At 29.7% G+C, this 22726-nt stretch overlaps 2 protein-coding genes and 1 long non-coding RNA gene across 5 annotated transcripts in view; 1 reads left to right on the plus strand and 2 right to left on the minus strand.

The window, feature by feature from the left end:
• Positions 1-7067, minus strand: part of LOC107448984 (uncharacterized) — a 28823-nt gene extending 21756 nt beyond the window's left edge. The window contains exon 1 of the long non-coding RNA XR_001584724.3: positions 6094-7067. This is a non-coding gene — a long non-coding RNA (uncharacterized lncRNA). The remainder of the gene's footprint in view (positions 1-6093) is intronic.
• Positions 1-17650, plus strand: part of LOC107437339 (uncharacterized) — a 29639-nt gene extending 11989 nt beyond the window's left edge. The window contains exons 5-7 of one of the 2 annotated variants that reach the window (XM_016049303.4): positions 242-406; positions 9876-10127; positions 13338-13630. In XM_016049303.4, coding sequence (XP_015904789.1) covers positions 242-406; positions 9876-10127; positions 13338-13558 — 638 coding nt within the window. In that variant the 3' untranslated portion in view covers positions 13559-13630. Of the gene's footprint in view, positions 1-241; positions 407-9875; positions 10128-13337; positions 13631-17257 lie in introns of those variants that run through there. The other variant, XM_043040632.2, reaches the window with a different exon arrangement.
• Positions 17651-19237: 1587 nt separating this feature from the next.
• LOC107437340 (protein DEK) overlaps positions 19238-22726 on the minus strand; it is a 41385-nt gene continuing 37896 nt past the window's right edge. For both annotated transcript variants that reach the window (XM_071187811.1, XM_016049307.3), the window contains 2 exons: positions 21556-21587; positions 19238-19811 (listed from right to left, as the gene is read on the minus strand). In XM_071187811.1, the coding sequence (XP_071043912.1) occupies positions 19808-19811; positions 21556-21587 (36 nt within the window). In that variant the 3' untranslated portion in view covers positions 19238-19807. The remainder of the gene's footprint in view (positions 19812-21555; positions 21588-22726) is intronic.

Consider the following 22726-nt stretch of genomic DNA (forward strand, 5'->3'; position numbering starts at 1 on the left):
AATCACATCTGATAAACGCTATATTCAAAATGTAGAGAAAACAAGGGAAAAATTACAGAACAATGAAAAAAGGGGAAAAAAGAAAGACAATAAAAATTAAAAAAAACCGGAAGGGGGAGGGAAAAAAAGGGACAAAAAATTTTAAAAAATCCGGAAAATAAAAGATATAATCTTTTTATCTTATATATATATATATAAATTTATTTATTTAACTTCTTTGCGTCACTTAATTTTCTTTCAGGAATTAAAGACTTTATACCAGATATTTTAGAAAGAGGTGGTATATTTTCTTTGCCGAAATATGAGCTTTTTTCGACCATGGTTAATAAAGCTTCAGTCTGGTGTTCACAGCAAGCTGATATTAGAATCTGCAATGCTCAATCCCTGGAAATTAAAGTTAGAAGAGGTATTTACTTTTTTAATCTAATTTACTTTTTATCTACAAAAAAGGAATACATCTAAACGATATGGAAATTAAGCGTATCGTAATTATCGTAAAAAAATAAGTGTAAGAGAAAAAAAAATAGTGCAACACTTCATCTTTTGTCAATTTTATTTTATTTTATAACCGACGTTGAACACCCGACCAAATTATGAGTTTATAATTATCAAACCCCAACTCCGAAGCCTTGTAACTTTGAACCTAACCGAGAAGACAAGGAAACCCCTGTATCATGCATTTGAAGAAACTAGCCACCGTGAAGGACTTTTTGCACTAACTCGCATTTGCGGTACACGGAGATGAAAACCACGAACATATCTGGGCTTAATCTTAATGAATTATATATATGTATCTATCTATCCGTCGTTAAACAGCCTACCCAATTTTTGGTTTACTACTACTAAGGTTTAACTCCGTAACCTCGTAATTTTTTGAACCTAGCCAGAAGACAACAAATCAATACCCCCAGAGGTATTGATTTGTTATGAGAATATGGAGGACTTTGCGACTCGACAGGTTTAACGTGCATCAGTCGTCATTTACTACACGGGGAGTATTCGGCCGATGGGGATCGAACCCACGAAGTCTTGGACATGAGCCCTTCGCCCTACCAACCAGGCTATCCCGGCCCATTACCTTAATGGTTTGAGGGGGTGACCTCAATTGTACTAATTAGTGCAGACGATATTTTAAGTTACAAAATCAGACACAAGAACGCACTTTCGCTAATAAGCATACTTTTTTTTAGCGTTTGGAATTCTAGCCCCTAGAAAGATAGCCGCAATCTGGGAAATATATTCCAGGAAAGTGGCCCAAAGCTTGGACCCATCTATATTAATTTTACTTTTTGCGTATTTCGCCATAGCTCAAAAACTTTTTAATCGAATTTATAATTTTCGCCCACATTTAATTAGTTTTATCCAAAGATAATTCCATTTAAAAAAATTTAATAATTATTTATTATTTTTGATTATTTTAATTAATAATAGTCGAATAATTCTTCATTTTTTTTTATTTTTTTTTTTGCGNTTTTTTTTTTTTTTTTGCGCATTGTAATGTACACAAATTTTTACATCATTTTAAATAAGTAATCTTGTAAGGAAAAATAAAAAATTTGGCAGAAACCGGTGGAATAGTTCCTGAAAAATCGAATTTTAAATATAATAACTAATCAGAATCAGACACAAAAACGCACTTTCTCTAATAAGCATACTTTTTTTTAGCGTTTGGATTTCTAGCCCCTAGAAAGATAGTCGCAATCTGGGGAATATATTCCAGGAAAGTGGCCCAAAGCTTGGACCCATCAACATTAATTTAACTTTTTGCGTATTTCGCCATAGCTCAAAAACTTTTTAATCGAATTTATAATTTTCGTCCACATTTAATTAGTTTTATCCAAAGATAATTCCATTTAAAAAAATTTAATAATTATTTATTATTATTTTAATTAATAATAGTCGAGTAATTNAGTTTTATCCAAAGATAATTCCATTTAAAAAAATTTAATAATTATTTATTATTTTTGATTATTTTAATTAATAATAGTCGAATAATTCTTCATTTTTTTTTATTTTTTTTTTTGCGCATTGTACTGTACACAAATTTTTAAATCATTTTAAAAAAAGTAATCTTAAGGAAAAATAAAAAATTTGCCAGAAACCGGTGGAATAGTTCCTGAAAAATCGAATTTTAAATATAACTAATCAGAATATTTGAGTACTGATACGTGAAAATCCGATTGTTAAATCAAAAGATATTCAGTATTTATCTATTTATTTATTAGCTCACTGTACATACAAAAATTCTTCAAAGTGATAAAAGAGGCATAAAAATTTATTTTGTCCTTAAAAAAATTTTTTTTTTACACAAAACGCAAAAAAACTCCATTATCTTCCNATTTTTTTTTTTTTTTTTGCGCATTGTACTGTACACAAATTTTTAAATCATTTTAAAAAAAAGTAATCTTAAGGAAAAATAAAAAATTTGACAGAAACCGGTGGAATAGTTCCTGAAAAATCGAATTTTAAATATAATAACTAATCAGAATATTTGAGTACTGATACGTGAAAATCCTATTGTTAAATCAAAAGATATTCAGTATTTATCTATTTATTTATTAGCCCACTGTACATACAAAAATTCTTCAAAGTGATAAAAAAGGCATAAAAATGTATTTTGTCCTTTAAAAAAAATTTTTTTTTTACACAAAAGGCAAAAAAACTCCATTATCTTCTTTAATCATATTCATATAAATCTCATTTCCCTGTATGAAAATTATTCTTCATTTTAAATTATAAATTTGCATCAATTTCAACTACAGCGTTAGTCTTTTTAACTGTGGTTCATGGTACAAAAAGAGACCATCAGACAAATAAATCTTGTATTGAAAAATTATTTATTGTACTATCTGAATAATAGTACTTATGTGAAAAGCTACTCATTATTTTCAAGTAAACTAATAATTTGCAACAATTTTAACGAAAGACGTTCATTTTCTGAATGATTCGTTGTGCAATAGAGCCACCAGCAGCAGAAAATGTTGCTTTAAAAGAGTATCTTTTATAAATTATTCATTAACAAATTTAGTCTTTACTTTATTTGAAATCATAAGTAGTTGTTAAAAACATTTCCTTTCATTCCACACAAATAGGATAATAGTTACATTAGCTAAAAGCAAATTAAAGCCATAAAAATTTTTATTATTTGAAAAACTTTATATTGTTGAAAATAAAACCTTTTATAATCCAGGAATTATGCCGTCTAAGAAAAATAAGATAAAATATTTTATTTCTATATAAATTCAGACTATTGCGTGACATTTTAATTCTTGATATTTAACAAAGCTTTTGCATAAGTTTTTTTCATACAAATAAACCAATAATTTGATTTCTCTAGAATAACAATGTATTGAATAATTTTGTTAGCACGCATATTCTACTTCTAAAAATATTGACTTGTGCAAATATGCATTTAATTTTCCGTGCTATCTTCATCGTCGCCTGCTTTTTGTGAACTTTAAAGATAATTTGTTTCACGTAATTTGTTTCTATGGAGATTAAAAATTATAAAAACAATGAAAAATAAGAATAAAAAATAACAATCATGAAATTATTCGTATAATAAACGTACTTTGAATAAAATCATTTTTATTTTGGCAATTAATTTTAAAATTTATAGTGAGTATTAAGCATATTATGATTTATTGAAAACGATTTTGACTCAGCGTTATAATTAGTTGATAAATATAATGCTTTTAATTCACAAATGGTAACTATAAGTCTTCTCACGATTGCTTTTCTGAAAGTTCGATAGTTATGCCTTTATCATTTTGCCGATACACGAATTTTAATTTTATTTAATCAGTTTTTATTTTTGCAATTTTTTTTCTTCAATCAAAACCATTTTTAATTGTTAACTTTGCTTTAAGTATTTCTGGTTAATATGTATAAAATATAATTTATTTATTTCATGCAGGGCATTCCATAATAACCAACCTTACTGCATGAGAATCCTTGTGAAAAACTAAATTAAGTCTAAGAAGTGCGCATATCTAAGACCAAAGATTTTTGTTTATGCGAGGAAAGACACACCCACACACACGAAAACGTTATCACAATTTGACAAATCACTTCTCAGGAGATCGCATCAAAACTAGTTTGATCACAGATTGAAACATGAACTTGATAGTCGCCTTAGTTAATTCCTTTTTTTTTTTTTTTCCTCCTGAGATTCATCAAGTTTTGAAAAAAAAATTTTTTTTTCTTATTTTATTAAAAAGCGTCAAAACATTGAATTGCGAAGTGGAACTAATTTTCATATAATTTCAAACTATGTAATTTTCCATGACGAAATCTAGTATTTGAGCAGAATCAATCGAAAGGGTCCTGAGAAATAAAGTATTAAAAGTAAATTTTTTTCTTTTAATTACAATACTCAGAAAGTGTTTGTCCGATCCTGGTTATAATTTAGATTTGGCCACTCAAAATTACATTTTCAATGAAGTAAAATTTCGTATGCCTCAAAATTCAATTTGTCTTTCATTATTTGAAAGAATAATAATTAACAATAAGATAAAGACAGTAACAAATAATGTTAAAATAATACAAGACTCTTTAAATAAAAGAGTTAAAATTCCGTTGAAATAGTTTAACAGATATGATGAAATACGCGCAAACTAAAGTTTAGATGAAGGGAAACAAGCTTTTGACCGCTTCCAACAAAACTATTGGGCATATTTATAGCATTTTGATCTGTTTCCATCTTCTTAAACACGCATTTCGAGCTGCGCCCATCTTTTTAAACACGCATTTCAGACTCTGTCCATTTTCTTACACACGCATTTTTAACTAAGTACTTTTTTTAGCACATAAAGGACATCGACATACCACTACAAAAATTAGCCAAATCATTTAATTTATAATTGCATAATTTGCCTTCAAAATTATTTAGTATAGAATAATTGCAATGATCAAAACAGTTATATTTGAGAATATCCTACTTGTGCATTAAAGTCACCTATCAGAAACACATTTAGTTATAATCAGTTATTAAATTTAGAAATTGGATTAGGTCATAATCACATTTAGTTAAAACAAGGTGGAAAACAAATGGAGATAAGTAGTGTTTTAAACTGGTAATAATTTCAGTTAAAACCAACATCGCACTAATAAAATATTAATAACCTTCGCAATTAAATCGCCAATAAAACTATCACCGCTATTATTATACTAAACTAAACTAAACTCAGCGGCGCGACAGCCCATAGAGGGCCAAGGCCTACTGTGCCCATCTCAGTTTTCTTGACCTTTGGGCACTGGGGTGCAAGAGCAGATGTTCCGGTCAGGTGGTCAGCCGAACGCGGAACCCCTAGTGTTTAGTTCCCAAGCATGCTTGGTACTCATTTATCGACCCACTGAAGGGATGAAAGGCTATTATTATACAGTGGCAGAAAAAGAAACTGCATCACCTTTGAAAAATTGTGCAAATAATGTATATGTTTTGTATGTTTAACTTAAATAAAAAATTGTTACAATCAAATAAAGCAGTAAGATTAACCTTATTTTTCATTTGAATTAATAACACTTCGCTGATTCAATTGTTTGATTCCTTGTTGATTCAACTGTACTTTGAAAACTGAAAAACGGTAAAAAATGCAATTTGAACAAAACTTGGAGCACAGGAATAGATACAAAAATACTGTAGTTATTGTAAATTCTACATAGCTGTAGTTAAATTATAAATTCTTAGTTCTGTATACGCCCATGAGAAAAGTTTCAATACTTAGTGAATCCTACACGAGCTGCGATAACAGCTTTGCAACGGACCGTCATAGAAGATATCAAATTCTGGATGTAACCAATGTTAATTTCATGATGCCAAACCCTATAGATTACGTTCTGTAGCTGACTTACGATACGAGGCTTCTGTGCAGCGATTTTTGTACCGACAGTTTTCAATATAATTTAGACCAGGCCTGTTCCCAATCCAGCTTAAAACCTTAATACCAAATTTTCATTTATTTTTTATAGATAAGCCTGCAGTTTGAAACAGGAAATACAGAGAAATTATTTGGAATATCTGTAACGTTGTGGAGATGAAATCCTGAAAATATTGCAACAAAATTAAGCATGAATTAATTCGATCCTACTTACCGATTTCGCTGTATGGCAAGATGCAGTCTTGTTGAAAAATTCAATTTCTAGCATGTTTAAAATCATAGAAAATAACGGGCTTTTTATAATCCTCCAAGATGTTTATATAAATGGACGAGTTCAGAGTTCCAGTAATACAGTTCAGCCTTCCAAACACCTTTGCTGGATATGTTTCCCCAGACTATTTGACTCTCTGACAACTAAACAGTAGGCGATGTGCAATCTGGGAGATGATAAGCTTAACTTCGTTCGCCTCCTAACATATCGCTTAGCATCTGATTCATGTAAGGATAAATTTGGATTAATCCAAAAATTGATTCAATTTAACTGAGCTATTGTTCGCTAAACATGTTCTCCTTCTCAATAAAGTCGCTTCAGAATATTTTTTTTATACTTAAGTAAAGGCTTTTGCTGGGGGATGTAGGCACACGGACCACATTTCTGATCTTGAATCTCATCCAAATTTATCACAACAATTTCACAATTACAAGTTCATCTCAAATTAGAATAGTCATCTACTACAATAAAAACTCTACTATCACTTCGAAGCAATTATATTTAAAGTATTTCACATAAATGTCCACGTAGTTTGTCAGCTTTTCATTTCTTATCGTTAGATATTGATTTCAACAACAAACTAAGCTTGATTTATGCGCACTCAAAACTCTCGATTGTAAAGCTCACATTTTGATACGGTTATACATAGAAAATGTTATTTCTACCATTTCGATGAATAAACTTGACAATCACACTGTATTCAGTAAAATATTTTTCGTAAAGTATGTGCGATATCATAAATTCATAATGGTAATTATAATATCAATCATTTCAGTTTTTATAATCCAAAGATTTTCCCTAATATTTATTAGTTTTAGCTACGCCCACTTCATTATTCACTTTTGATGCTTATAAGTTCTAAGAAAATAAATTATTCCACCTGAAATAATTTTCATAGTTACTCAGAGAATTGTGTCGATGGTTGATTTCATTCAGCGTTTTAAACACAGACATGTTGAGAATTTAATTTCTGTTAGTTCCATGAATAAACTTGGACTCAGGCGTCCTCGGTAAAGCATTTCTGCGCTAATCATTTCCGTATTTGCAATCTCAAGATCTTTTACGATATTTTTAATTTCAGTTACGCACACTTTTTCATAATCTACTCTTGATACTAATGGGTTGTGAAAAAGTAAATTATTCCATCAGGATTGATTGATTGATTTGTTCATTTATGTCGCACTAGAGCTGCACAATGGGCTATTGGCCAGGAATAATTACGTTGTTGTTGAGCAAATAATACAGATAGTTGATTTCATTCAGAATTTTGCTATCTTATTTACCTATTGCTTTATCGAAATTACATACATTTGCAGGCTTGTTTGGTCCCACAGTGGATTGATCGTTAAGACACGATTCCCAGCAGATCACCGAAGTCAAGCATCGCAGGCTGCGGTCAGTGTGCGGGTGGGTGACCACTTGGATCAGTCTGCGTAGGGACCGAGGGTGTGCGGTATTGGTCCTCGTTAAACTGTTCTACCGTAAAGTGCTCGACTTCGCGTGCAGGTCGTCGGGCTACCGAAGCGGGGGTGCCATCCCCTCTGCAGAGGATCAAAATTGTGATGGCATGTCTTCGGATCATCCTCAAGGATGTTTCCCAGACCGTCGTCAATAGCCCATTGTGCAGCTCTAGCACGCGAAGTCGAGCACTTTATGGTAGAACAGTTTAAGGAGCACCAATACCGCACACCCTCGGAACCTACGCAGACTGATCCAAGTGGTCATCCACCCGCACACTGACAGAAGCCAGTGATGCTTGACTTCATTAATCTACAGGGAACCGCGTCTTAACGATCAGTCCACTACGGGACCCATATCAAGTAGAAGAGCAGATAGCACAATTTAGAGAAAAATAGCATGAATATACATCCAGGGTTACGGCAGGATTCAAACCCGCTACCTTAACGTTGCAGTGTGTTTGGCGGACGAAACAGCTCAAGCAGGAAGCCCGCATTATTTCTTGTTGCACACACATATGCAGAGTTGTGTTTTCAATACAAAGACGGCATATAAGCTTTTTTTTTAAATCGAAGCACAACTGAGAGAATAGCACCACAAAGATACAGGGTTACGGTGGGATTCGAATCCACTACCGTGCTCTTAGTGGATCAGCGAGACCACCAGGCCAGCAAGGAGGGTGGTATTTTTGGATTTTTTTGTTTTTGCCAGGGTCCCACAAATAAGCTGACCAGCACCCTCAGAAAACTAAAAACCTGCACAATTCTAAACGAACATTTACAAAAACGTTACCGTTTCAATTATTTTAAGCCCCACAGTGGACTCGTCGTAAGATACGGTTCCCAATAGAACACCGAAGTTGAGCATCACTGGCAGTGGTTAATGTGCGAGTGGGTGACCACTTTAATCAGGCTATGAAAGGACAGAGGGTGCGCGGTATCGGTCCTCATTAAACTGTTCTACTATAAAGTACTCTACTTCGACAGCAGGCCGTTGGACAGCCAAAGCAGGGGAGCAATCCCCTATGTAGAAGATCAAAACAGTGACGGCATATCTTCGGATAATCCTCTGGGATGTTTCCCAGACCTTCGCATGAGAACATTAAATTTGAAAGATAAAAAATATAAATGGTTTTCAAATATATCTATCTGGAAATTTTACTGTCAATCTTCTAGTTTTTTAAGGACGCTGATCAGCTAACCCACAGTGAACTGATCGTAAGACCACGGCTGCCTGCAGATCATTGAAGTCACAGTATACAGAAATTTAGAAATAGAACAACCCGATTCAAAAACATTAAACCTGAATATAGATAAAAGATAAACATGGATAGCTATTGGGCCGGGATAGCCTGGTCGGTAGGGCGCTGAGCCCATGTCCGATAGTTCGAACCCCGCCGGTCGAAGACTGGCGACGAAGTAATTGGTGACTGATGCACGTGAAATCTGTCGATTCGCAACGTCCTCCATGTTCCCATAAGAAATCAATATCTCTGGGGTACTGAATTGGAGATTGATCGTTCTCACAAAAATTGCGATCTATGGATGAATGAATGGATGTATGAATGGGTTCGTCCTATAAATGGGTGTGACGTATGATGTGGCAGAAGTGGAATTCTTGGCAATAGATGGCACCCCTCTGCCTTAACAGGCATACCAGAGAGAGAGAGAGAGATGGATAACTTTTGAAAATTTTCTAAAAGATGTCCCGAAATTTACCGTTTTTGCTACTGCGAAATGTGAAGAGGGGGAGGCAGAGAGACAGTTGGTAGTTCAGGGTTATTTAAAATAAAAATTTATTACAACTCGAAAGAACAATGGCATCGTTGTGTCATTTCCTGATCATATAATTCCTCAATTTGATTTTCAAAGTTGGCAATCAAGATCATGCGATTTAAGGCAGTCGTTTTTTTTTTTGTTTTTTTTGTAAGTTTGAAGTTAATGACTAAAAGCCAGTGAACACCCATGCTCAAAATTATTTCAGGACTGAATTTTGGCACACACTGTATCGAAAATTGTTGTTTAGAGTGTACTAAGTTTTTAAAGTAACGAAGTTATATCTGCTACATGATGAGTTAGCAAGTGTAATAAAATAAAAAGGCCTTGGCCCTCAGAGGGTCATTGAGTCATAAAAGAAGAATTAAAATTTCTTATTTTACTTTGAATTGTTTTTATTGAAAACATGTTCAGATTTATTTATAATTCAGTTGATTTCTTTGAAAATCCAAAATTGCTATTATAAATTACATAAATATATATATATTATAGGCAATGAAGTGGATACACAGAAGATGAATTATTTTGAGCACAGTGGAAGAGCAACCTTCTATGTTCGCATATTACGTTTAACTTACGTAAAACCTCCACTTTACACAAAAACGGATTTCAAGTCATCTGATATATCACATATTTCCTGTAAATCGTTTGTGCCAGTGCAGATATCATCTGGTATATTCTTCCCCGAATTCGAAACATTAAATGAAACTAAAGAAAGAATATCTGCATGGATGAAAGCAACAGGTAAATATTTGTTTCCAATATTACCAATATTGTAAATATTTGGTTTAAAAGATCTTTTCTTCTCACTTATGCCAGGGGAGTCATGGGGCTTCCTAATTTTGCGTCAATGTTGTCAGCAATTTGCACAGATCATCCTTTTATTTTTTAAACAAGTTAAATGGACTTCAAGTGGCCTCAGGCGATCAAGCACAGTTATTGTAAAAGATAGCTCAAAGACTTTACCACTGTTCACTTGAAACTCGAATAACTTTTGTAAATTAGTTTAAAATACGCATTTAAAGTTTTATATTTAAAAAGTCACAGTCAGCGATATTGCGCTTAACTCAAATTATATTAATATGTACTTAGGTCCAGAAATTAAATGTTACTATTAAGTAAAAAAAATGAGCAAAAGGTCACTTTCATTGCTATTGAACTCTCCATTCCTTAGAAAAGGCAAACTCACTGAAGGGAATTGTAGCAATTCAATATGGACAGTAAAATGTAAAGCTTCGCAATTCATGAATGTTTAAAAATACAAAATATTAGTTTATATATTTACATCTTATTCATTTTTTTCTTTTTAGATAATTTGTCTTTTTCTAGTTGGAAAAAGCGTGGAATTATAAGTTTTTCCCCCCAACTAATTTATCGAAATATTACATGCTATACATAGGTAAACTTTGCAGTGGATTTAGGAAAACAGTTCCCCTGTCCGTAGAACAGAGAAAATAAACCTTGCAATTAAAATAAAAAGAACCATATATTGTTTTTAATGTTCAAAATTAGCTTTGCATTGCTGGTTTATTATCTTAATTTTTAACACGAAATTCTAAATTTTTTATTTATAATTTTAACTGCGTACTTAGAATCCATTTCAGTTTTTCTTACGGAGGTAACAGATCTTATAATTGTTTTTACTTAGATTAATAAGCAAGGCCCGTAAAATACGGTCACTGACGACCAATAAATTTAGAGTGGCGTCTATATTTTTAGTTTTTCAGTCACGAATATAGTTCAATAATATTTATGCCACAAAAAAAAAAAAAAAAAAAAAAAACGGTCTGAAAATAAACTTGAGCGATATTTTTTCCCTGTTCTCAATAGTCATTTGTAATAACCATTCCAAATGTGAATGTTGGTCTTTCATGCATGGATGCATTAAATAAAATTTTAAATTTGACAGAGGAAAAAAAATAGAAACGGGGGAGGTGCTAATATTTTTATTGGCTATCAATATTTGTTAAATTCGTGAAGCCCTGTTAATAATAATTATAAGGAAGAATAACTCAATATTGACAGAGAAAGGGCATAAGTCTCATTAATTCACGACATTTTTAGAACTCTTGAGCCTTAAGATATTTAATTATTGTTATATGCGATTATGAGTCTCACAATAATCATTCTTAATATGTGCATACTTGAATAGAGATGATCTGTGCAGTTTTTCATTTTTCAACAATTAGGCCATAAACGAATGGTATGCTAGCTTTGCAACTGTTGTTGCACATAGGCCGCATAAACATTTGTTGAGCCAGACATTATCTATGTTACGCACTAACAATAAAATAGAATTATTATGCTACGAATTCTGACGTCAAGACAAAAAGGAAATCAAATAAGATAAAAACTCAGATTAATTAAGAAATTTTTCGCCTTTTCAACTGGGGTAAAAATCACTAAGTTACTAATTTGAATGTCTAGAAATCGAGCACAAATTATGTATATAACACTAATAAAAAAGCAAAGTATTAACTCTACCAATAAAATTTAAAGCTCAAAACTATGCTTTTTTTGGAAATTGAAGTACAAATAAATTATTAATTAGCAATTTATAATCATCTTTTGCTCAATTTAAAATTTTAATTAAAAATAATTTCATTACAATAACAAATCTCTTTAACATCTATTCATAATTTCACAAAATGAAACTTTAAATTTAAAAATATTATAATGTAATCATGTAAGAACAAAAGTTACACTTAAATTATAATTAAAGTTATTTTTCTTTAAGTATTCATACGAATTGAGAATAATAATAGTAATCTAATACAATTTAAAAGTTAAATACTAAGTTAGAAGCACAAGCTGGTGTTTTAAATTTTTAAAAGTATCATTATTTTGTTTTATCTGCCTTATTTGCACGAATAATTTTGTTTATTTAAATTTTAGCATGAATACTTTTGTTTATTTTAATTTTAGCATGATTAATTTTGTTCCAATGTATAACTTTTTATGAAAATTTGTTTGTTTTCTTTTTATAATTTGCATTGTTTCTAATATAAAGACTGCATTATCCATTAATTCATTTCTAATATTTTTATTATGAGGACAATCTGATAATTAAGAAGCATATTAAATTTATAGTAATATATTTTTTAGAAAGAAAAAAAAAACTTTGAAATTTAGGCATGCTCAAGTCTTTGAATGATTGAAAAACAATAATTTGCTAAAACATATAACTTTCTTTTAACACAGAACAACTTAAAATTTAATTTTCTTGTAAGACAGAACGACTTAAACTTTAAGTTTTTTGTATGAAGATCTGTTTTAAAATATACAAGCACATTTATTCACACAGTCCATTATAAATAAAATACAATGTCATACTAAATCCCTTTTTAAGAGGCACAGTTTTTAAAATTATAAGTACATTAATTTCATAATTAGCATTTAAATAATCATATCCACCACAATCTATTATTAATAAAAAACTCTTTGGAGAAGAAAAATCCTTTGGATTTTATATTCTTTTAAGCAAAAGAGATTGACAGAAGGAAAAAAACATCCACTAAATTTTAATTACCAATTTCTTCATTAAGGCTGCTTTCTTATTTCTCCTCTACCATCATAGTAAGCTTATTTGGAACCAATGATTATATTTTTAAAATGATTATTTTCATATTTTCTTTCTTAACTCTTAGATCTATAGTAGGTTATGCTAAGATATTCCACTTTTTTAATACATTGTGCTTAGAGTATGCATTAAAAAAAGGACAGACTTATTTTTTCAAGATAAAACTATGATTAAGGCTTTGTATTCGATCGATATTTTGACGTCAAACCTTAAATATCAGACCATCCTCATAGTTTAAGATTTAAGAAGTCTCAATTATTAAAGGAAATTAATAAGAATTAAGATTCAATAAATTCAACAATCAATTTATAGTTGATTTTGAATTTTCCAGCCAAGACATGGCAGAAAAATAAACAATATTTTAACATTTTCAGGTGCTCGTGTGATAAACTGTGAAACCACAGCCATGAGACTGCATGGAGCAGGGGAATCGAAATACGGTTCAGAAGCTACTTGTTCATGTAGCCAAAGTGAAAGAAATCAGTTTTGGGTTTATGTTATTCGATTATACATAAATGGGCCTTATGTAGAACCTTCAGCGGGAATGTTACCTCCTGTTCCAGTGATGCAGAAAAAAAACTGTTACATTCAATAACATACAAATTTTCTTAGATGTGTATTTTCATGTTTTTGCAACAAATTTCAAAATATAAAAATATTCAATGTATAATTGTTTATTATTGGCCACATTTTAAAAACATTTTTCATATTATATTACAAGAAAAATACCAGAACCACAATGCTCTCAGAAAATTTGTAAATTTTTGTTAAGCAATTACGTTTTTAGGTAATTAAATAATACATCACACTATTAAATATATAAAAATTGTGATGAAGTGAACTATTATCCAATAATTAAATAATTAAGGTTTCAAATTGAAACTTATTACTATGGAAATCGGGATCTCTCTCAGCAGGGTTACAGGAAATTACTGTTCAACTAAAAAAAAAAAAAAAAACCCGGTTTAACTTAACACTTTATTAAAATCATAGCAAAATTTGCATGATATTGAAACTCAAACATAAACAATTTTTCTAAATGTAAGTGCAAGTTTGATGCAAATTCATCGAACTGGCCATCATTTTTAATTTTGGTCATTTAAAATTCATGCAAACACTCTTACCCTTTATTTAAATCAATATTAAGCATTAATTTATCACAAAATATTAAAAAAGGCATTTTTAATTGTCCATTTAACAATTAGTATTGAAAAAGGCCCTGCTTTAAACCAATTATGAAAAAATTGCAAACAAAATATTTATATTTGGGATGCTTGCATTATTTCCAATTGAACAAGAGAAGAAAATGTAGAGCTGTTGTTCTCACTCACCTTGAAAAAATATAAGTTTCATTAAGCTGCTTTGCTAGTTATTATACAAGAAACATTTTTAAAAATAAAATTTTTTAATCATTAAGGAAAGTAGTATTTAGAATATTAAGGTTTAAAGAAATAGTTTCAGTTCTCCAATTGAGCCGGAGAAAAAAAATCAGGACATTTTCAAAAAAAATTAGGACAAAAATAAGGACATCTTATGCAATAAAATACATATACCAGAAAAACTACTTATACACATACTTACTTTTAAAAGGGAAAAATGACAAACCAAAAGAGTATAATTTACTCAACTTGAGCATAATAAAAAATAAATTTCATCATAAACGAGTTATAAATAAAAAGACAAGTTAATATCAGAATTTCTTTGTTTAGAACAGAAGGTTTTGAGAGTCTCCAGCATAATGAAGTACAACGCATAACAAATTGAGATCAATATACAGATTTTATATACTACTGTTGCATTAAAAAAATAACCAGTATTAGATCAATATTTCTCTCTTGATTTCTAATTTCTTAGATTACAAATTAAAATTTGTAATCTAGTAAAAATATCTAAAAAATTTGACCTTCTAAATCAAATAATTATAAAGTAGGGTTTCAAATATCTCACAGTGAATATGCTGGTTAACATTTTTGAACAAAAATAATTCAGTAGATGATCCCTAATTCAATAAATTCAAAACAATTTTATTTTTTATGAAATGAATTTCCAAAAAAATTTGAAATAATGAATCCTGCAGACAAGGCTTAAATTATGAAATTTTGAGAGCTTTACGAGCATTTTTAATAAAACAAGATGTTGGATCAAAAATCTTTCGCTTCTCAAAATTGGTTAGAGTCGAACTTCCTCATAACAAGCCCAGATTTAATAAAGAAATCAAGAATACTTGGTTAATTTTATAAGTCTTTTAGAGCATAACTCACTTTTAATGAGTAAAACCTGATCTTATAGAGCAATATTTTTAAGATTCATACAATTTCTACATACTTCCACCTCTCCAGCTTCGCTAATCTATTCTGTGAAAAATTCAGCTAACATTCAAAAGAAAACTGAAAAATAGTGATAAACACATGAACTTCTTTCAAAAACAGGAGTGTAAATAATGAATTTTTTTGGGCCACGAGTCTTATCTTACGCAACAAAAAGACAGTTCAAAGTAAAATAACTCATTTCTTTTGTATAGTAACAGAAATAAAGTACTACATTTACAGAAATAAGTACTATATTTATAATTCAGTAAGTATGTATAAGATTTCTTCATGAGCCCGGTATTTATTAATACTCAGCTATAAAGAGCTTGGTTCAAATCCTGCTGGCATCTAACATACATTTTTTCTCCACATGCATTTTGCTCAAAAATGAGAATATCTTCTTTCAATTTTAAAAAAATGGGGTCTTTAAATTCAATTATTATTTGTTTCAGAGCTATTTGGTTAAAACTTCATGCTCATTATAAATGAAATCGATTGACTTTTAAAATGCGTATTTATAGAAAATGAGAGGCAGTGAACAAATATAAAAATTAGGAATATCAGGACAAAAAAGGTCATACTGTCTTCTTATCAAGAAAATCAGGACAACTATGAACCCTGAAGTTAACAGATATTGCAGTGAATTTGAAAATCATTAACATTCAGTAAAATATTTTCTATGAAAATCTATTTTTTATCATTATATAAACAAGAAATAACCTAAACCAATCTGTGTCACCTTCACATTAATAGTGAAGGTGCTTTTTAGTTTAGATCGGTGCATTTAAAAAAATCGAAGTATATGCCTAAAAGTAAATAATGTGGTTAGCATGAGACACAGACAATTGAACTCATATAATGTATTTTAAAATATTATAAAAAAAATCCTTTGAAAGAATGCAGCTAATGAAAATTAAATCAATTGCATGTTCATATTGAATTTCAGAAACAACTTAATTTTTCCAAAAGTGAAGCTATCACTTGAACCTTGGCTAAGAGAAATGCTCATAGGGTTTCTCTCTCCCTTAAAAGGCAATACTTGGGAATTTAAAAATTAAATTCTTAAACATTTGGATTACACTCTTTGATTTGCATAAATTAATGAACATAGGTTTATTTGGAAAATATTATTAAATTTTTAGTGAAAGTAAAAATATTTTATTTTGTTTATTTATATAAATTAATTTCTGTAGGTCAAAATTGAGAGGATCTACTAAAAATAATTTGAGAACTGAATATTTTATAAAAACTTTGATAACTGAAAAAAAAAACATTTGGAAATAAAAAAACTGACTTCATGCAATACTGTAATAATAAAATAGGAATGTCAGAGTACATTGAATAAATCAAAATAATTGTTTTATTTTCTTTCAAAAATAGTTTTGTAAATAATCTGTTCAAATTAGTATGTCATTATACCAACTGAGACTAGGATATTTAAAAACTTGAGTCTTTAAGAAAACATTAAAAATGTTTCTTATTTTCTTTTCTTTCAAAAATAACATGAATCAATCAATTTAATTTTCCCTCTTTTTTTAAAAAATAAGTTCAGTTCAGCGTGTTAAAAAGATAGGCTTAAAATGTATTTTATGTAAACGAAAATAAAAAACTTCATGGTAAACATAAAATCTCCACTTTTTAATAAATGTCATTAAAATGTATGTCAATGAACTTTCAACAAACAATGAGCATCTAATCAAATTTTTCTGTACTGAAACGAGTTGTATAAAAATAACAATAATTTCTTATTTGCATATTTTTAAATAAGTTTTACCATTAGAAATTTTTGCACTTTTTTTTTTGTGTTCTTAGATGTTTTGGGAACTAAATATCATTTTATGTGTTGCTGTTGCATGCACAAACAGCATACTTGGATACTTTATTGTATCTAGATGTTATGTCCATGTCAAAGAAAGTTAGTTATTTACCCTATGATAATAATTAAGATATTTTTACACCATGCTTTTGTTGTTTACTGATTGCAGGTGCAAGAGTCATAAGTGCGGAAACTTCTGCTTTAAGAATTCTGACAGGAGGTGAAGCAAAACAAGGCACAGAAGCAAGCTTCACTTTTAACCAAGCTGAACGGGATGAATATTGGATTTTTGTTATAAGAGTATATTTGAATGGAGCATATAAAGAGCCACCAGAAGAAATGCTGCCACCTGTCCCTGAACTTGAAGAACAAAACTGTTGTACACTATTGTGACTGCAATTGTCAGCAGTTTTAGAAAGTATAATATTGTTTCATCTATTACAACTTTTTGAATTTTAAAACCAAGTTTTAACAGGAAGTTGTTGGTTGTATTTGAATTTTTTTTTAAATTAAATATCTTAAGCATGTAACCATTGGTCTGAAATGGTTAAAAAAAATACAATTTCTTATTTTATTAAAGAAAAAAGATCAATCATTCTGGTTTTAAAATAGGCAAAGAATGTTTTCACAGTGTTTTAATTTAAAATTACAGTACCTAATAATTTATTCCATACAAGATTGATCATTTATACGCTGCTATTAAAGCTATGCTATGAAGCATTTAAGAGGATTTCTTTTCATTTATAACCAAATTTTAAAATGTATTACATAAATATTCCAATATTAAGACATGCCAAAGCAGACAAAAAAAAAAAAAAAAACGATAAATTTAGTGTTTCTATAAAAGTCCATGTATATGTTCTGAATACATTAAACAGAAATTACAAATTAAATTGCAATTTAATCATATTTATACAATAAACGATAAATTAAATAAAAAAAATATTGAATTACAGTAATTTCCGGTAAATAGGCCGCGGCCTATACGTGTTTAAAAGTTGGGCTGTCACGATGCGCGGCCTGTACGCCGATGCGGCCTATATGTAAATTTTTTTATCCCATCCCACAAGTGAGAATTTTTTGATCATGGTGGATTTATTCAAAATCAGATGTTTAGTAAAAATTTTCCAAAATAACGAACCTAATTCGTAATGTTTACTCTGGTAACGTTTTTCTTTCTTATTTTTTTAAATGAATTTGCCGAATTTCNAAAAATCGATGATCGATCGAAAAAACGAAAGTGCGGCCTTTACGACGGTGCGGCCTATAAGATGAAAATTGAAATTTTTAACGATGTTTTTTGCGGGTGCGGCCAGTACGGCCTATTTACCGGAAATTACTGTACAGATGCAGAGTAGTTTTAATTCATGAAAAAATAAAGAATGAGGATATTGCCCCTTTTTAAAAGATAAAAATTTTGTGAATTTGTTAAGATATGACCAAGTGCCTGCAGCTGATTATTTAATGCATGTAATGTTATTTTCTACTATAACCGGAGTTGAACAGCCGACCCAATCTTTCTGTTTACAACTATTAATGTTTAACTACGCAGCCTTGTAATTTTGAACCCAATCCAGAATAATTTTGAACCCAATCCATCCCAGAACAAGGGAACTCCTGGATCAAGTATTAGGAGAAATTTGTCTTCATGGAGGACTTTTTGATGGAACAAACCCGCATTTGCATTATATGGAGAGGAAGACCATGAGAACCTCACACGGTTAGCCTGACAGCAAGGGGACTCTAACCCATGATCCGTCCACCACTGAGAATACTTCACGTCAGCACTGTGGTCTGTGCAAGTTGGATGTGGAATTCGCATCGACCAACCATTGCCGGGATTCGCACCTGTTTCACATCATTGGAAGGCAAATGCTCTATCCCCTGAGCCATCACAGCTCTAATACATGTAATTGGTAAAAAAGGGTAAGAATTGAAAATGGTAAGCCATTGAAAAATTCAACAAGATATTTAAACAGAGTGTAGAGAGAAAAAAGAAAACAGCATTACAAATTAAAATTAGTGAAAGACCCCTCTGTTCACTGTATTCTGTTATTCTTCCAATTTTATCATCTTGATGTTAATGCTAAAAATGCTAAGATTAGAAGAAAATTGAAAAATTAAAATCAAGACACAAAACTACAGCTAATTGTGGATGCAAAATTAATGTTTAATGATGAGCTAAGAATTCTTACAGAAATGATGGTTTAAAAATGGCTAATCTGAAAATGAATATTATCCAAACACTCATATAAAACATCATGGAGTAGATAAACACCAATCATGAGTATAGGTTACACTAATAAAAAGTAATTTGTAAATTATTGCCTGTAGAAACACATGTAAAATCTGTAAGCATTAATAAAACATTCATTCATCTATAAGTAGTGGTTTATAGATTAAGCAAACAGCCTGCAGAAGGAATAATAACCAAAGTTTAAAATGGTAAAAATACAAGTTCAATAATCATCATCTTTAATACAAATGAAGTTTTTACTAAATATTAAAATTTTATAAAAGAGGTAAATACATAAATAATTGTAAAATTATTAATTCAGAAGTATTTGATGAATATCCAGTGATACAAAATAGCCATATGTTTACAATATAATGGGATGTACATGCTCAAATAGAATGACAAATGTTATCTTTTTTTTTTTAAACAAATAAATTGAATACTCCAACTTCCAACAACATTTTCTCACATGAAACAATCTCATCACCTAAAAAGAGTAATTTTACTTTATTTAAAATACATATATGTGCTACAAAACACAAAATAGAAGCTGAGGAATCAAAATAAATGAGTCAAGAGAGTTAATTTTATTTCATAAGCTTGTAATCGCAGCTTAAAATAAACTAATTTGTCCGAAATCTTTTAAATTTTCATTTCCAGAGAGTCCAACTGCAGTGGCTGTAGAGATAGAATAGTTTGGACTCTTCCTGATTGTTGGACCTGATCTTAAAACCAATTGAATATCTCAACCAATGGCAGATAGAAACTATTTCCAAGGCAATCCTTTAATTTAAGGTGATTAAATCTTTCCCTAAATGTTATTTAAAAATGTTGATTATACAATGCTAGGATCATAAACTAAAGTACGTTAGAATCATTAATTGGATGAGCATGTATAGGTGGTAATAAAAAACCTGATTTTTTAAAACATACAATAAAAAGGCCTTAGAAGGAGGAACAAATCGCTGGAGGCCAGGCCTTTTGAGGGATCGAGTTAAGAATCCTATTCATTTGTAAGCACAGTATTTGCTATTTATATAATTATTTTTGTTCTTAAGACTTTTGATATATATTTTTTTTAATAAGTGATTGATTTTATAAACATATAATTGGACCCTGAAAAAAAATATGAAAGGTTTAAAAATAAAAAAATATTAAATATTCCAAAGTTAAATTTCATAAATATATGCTACAATTTAAACAAATTGCTATATTTTTTTTAATTTTATCTGTTTTAATTTATGTTTGCTTAAAAATTAACAACTAAGAGGTTTAAAAAATAAAAAATATTGTTCGTTGAATAAAGGAATTCGAAATAAAGAATAAACACAATTTATTAGTTTTTTTTAAATGTTTGATGACTTATGGACTGCTCGTCCCCATGCTTTTGCACTATAAAATTTCTAATAGAGAAGATAGTCTTCACTCCAACAATTAATCTTATTAAATAAAGACAACCATACACTGAAATTATTGTGTCCGTATATTGCAAGTCCTTATCCACCCCTTCAATTTCTTAAAATAACACTACATTCATTATTCCATACGATTAATGCACATTTTGTGGGTGGTCAGATTTTTCTGATTATCTGTAATAAATTGCAGAAAAAAAATTTCAAACAAGGAAACAAAAAGTTCAAACATGAAAAGTGCAACCCAGACAAAAAAATATCTCAACTTTTCTTTCTTAGAACATAATTAGGCTAATGGCTTTATCAACACAATTAAAATTTACCAATAGTAATACTTTCAAGTTAATTCTATTAGAATAAGTAACATTGGTGACTGTTGGCTCTTGAAACTAGCTTTCAATTCATGTGGGCCAGTATACTATTTACAAATAATGTGAATAAAAAATTGAAAGTATTGATCTTAACCTAAGTCAACAAAAAGAAGAAACAAAATTACTTCCTTAACAATTATATATATGGGACATTTTAGGATTTTTTTTGTGTGCTTATTTTGTACTTGAAAATGATAAACCCAATATTTTAAGCTAAAAAAAAATATCTCTTTGAAAAACTGCAAAAAAAAATAATAATAATAATAATTAAGCAGGTTTTAAAACCAAGTGGATAAGACTTATGAAGCAATTAAAATATATTTTATGTCACATGTAATGAAAAATTTTGGGACATTGGTCCCAAAATTCATTCACAAAAAACAGTTTCTCGAAATGCTAATTTACATTTCAACAAATTTTAAAAATATCCTTGTAGAAGTTTTATTACCTGTCTTCACCCTGTTCATTCAATTGCAGCACCTGTAAAATAAATGAACCATTAACTGTCATGTAACTCAACATGGTTAATATGATGCCCATATGTGAATCCTACTACATGCATATTTTGGAACAAATTGACATATGCAAAATATGCATATTTTTGAATTAAATTTATTATTATCTTAAGTATCTATTATTGTATTAAATACATTATTATTTCACTATACAAAATGTGCAGTCTTTTATTTCAGCTTCTATTAGTAAACTATTTTAGTTTTATTAAAGTTAGTATGTTTCATAATATATTGTATTTTCAACAATTTAAATGAACTAGAGCAAATGGAAGAGAAACAGTCAAGATCACATACAAAAATAATCAAATGACTCCAACTATTATGGATGTTTTGAAAACAAATAAATAAATAAAGAACAACACAACTCGTAATGAATGTTAAAAATAAGAAAAGCCAAGCATAAGAAGTAATTATCCTTCTCTTTTATTATCTATGTAATATATACACTGCGACCAATAAGTTATCATATAACTTTTGAAACATTTAAAAAAATTATATATTTGTCCAAGTCGTCCCAATTCTTTTCAGACTATTTAGTATAAAGTATATCAAAGCTATTGCAAGTTTAAATGTTGTACCACCTATTATATTTCTTTACCTAAGTAAAATGAAGAAATTTAGAGAGATCATAATAAATAAATTCATCAAAGGAGAGCAGCTGGGCAAAATTTTCAAGAACTTGAAAGCCCTGGGGTGAAGAAAGATTTCATTTACAGAACTATTAACTGATGACCAGGGTTGGCAGGTTTTTGACATGTGACAGTTTTTGACAGTTTAAACCATGGTTTAAACCATCACGTCAAAAACCTCACTGTCAAAAATGTCGAAAATGTCAAAAACCTATATTCATATGTGAAATTTAATTAATACATAAAATTTATATATTTTTTATAGGATAGTGTTTCTAAATATGTTCTAGAAAAAATAAATTTAAAATTTTGAAGAAACACTTATATTTTGAATAGTAACCAAAATCTTGTACTTTTGAAAACTCACATCTTTTGTAATATTATGTATTCATTTTCATGTGTTATTGAAAATCTGCAGTGATATTAAGAAATTTATTTATAACCAAATTTAGTGTATAGTATAGATTATTATAAT

This window comes from Parasteatoda tepidariorum, chromosome X1 (assembly GCF_043381705.1).
Source record: "Parasteatoda tepidariorum isolate YZ-2023 chromosome X1, CAS_Ptep_4.0, whole genome shotgun sequence".
Taxonomy (NCBI): Eukaryota; Metazoa; Arthropoda; class Arachnida; order Araneae; family Theridiidae; genus Parasteatoda; species Parasteatoda tepidariorum.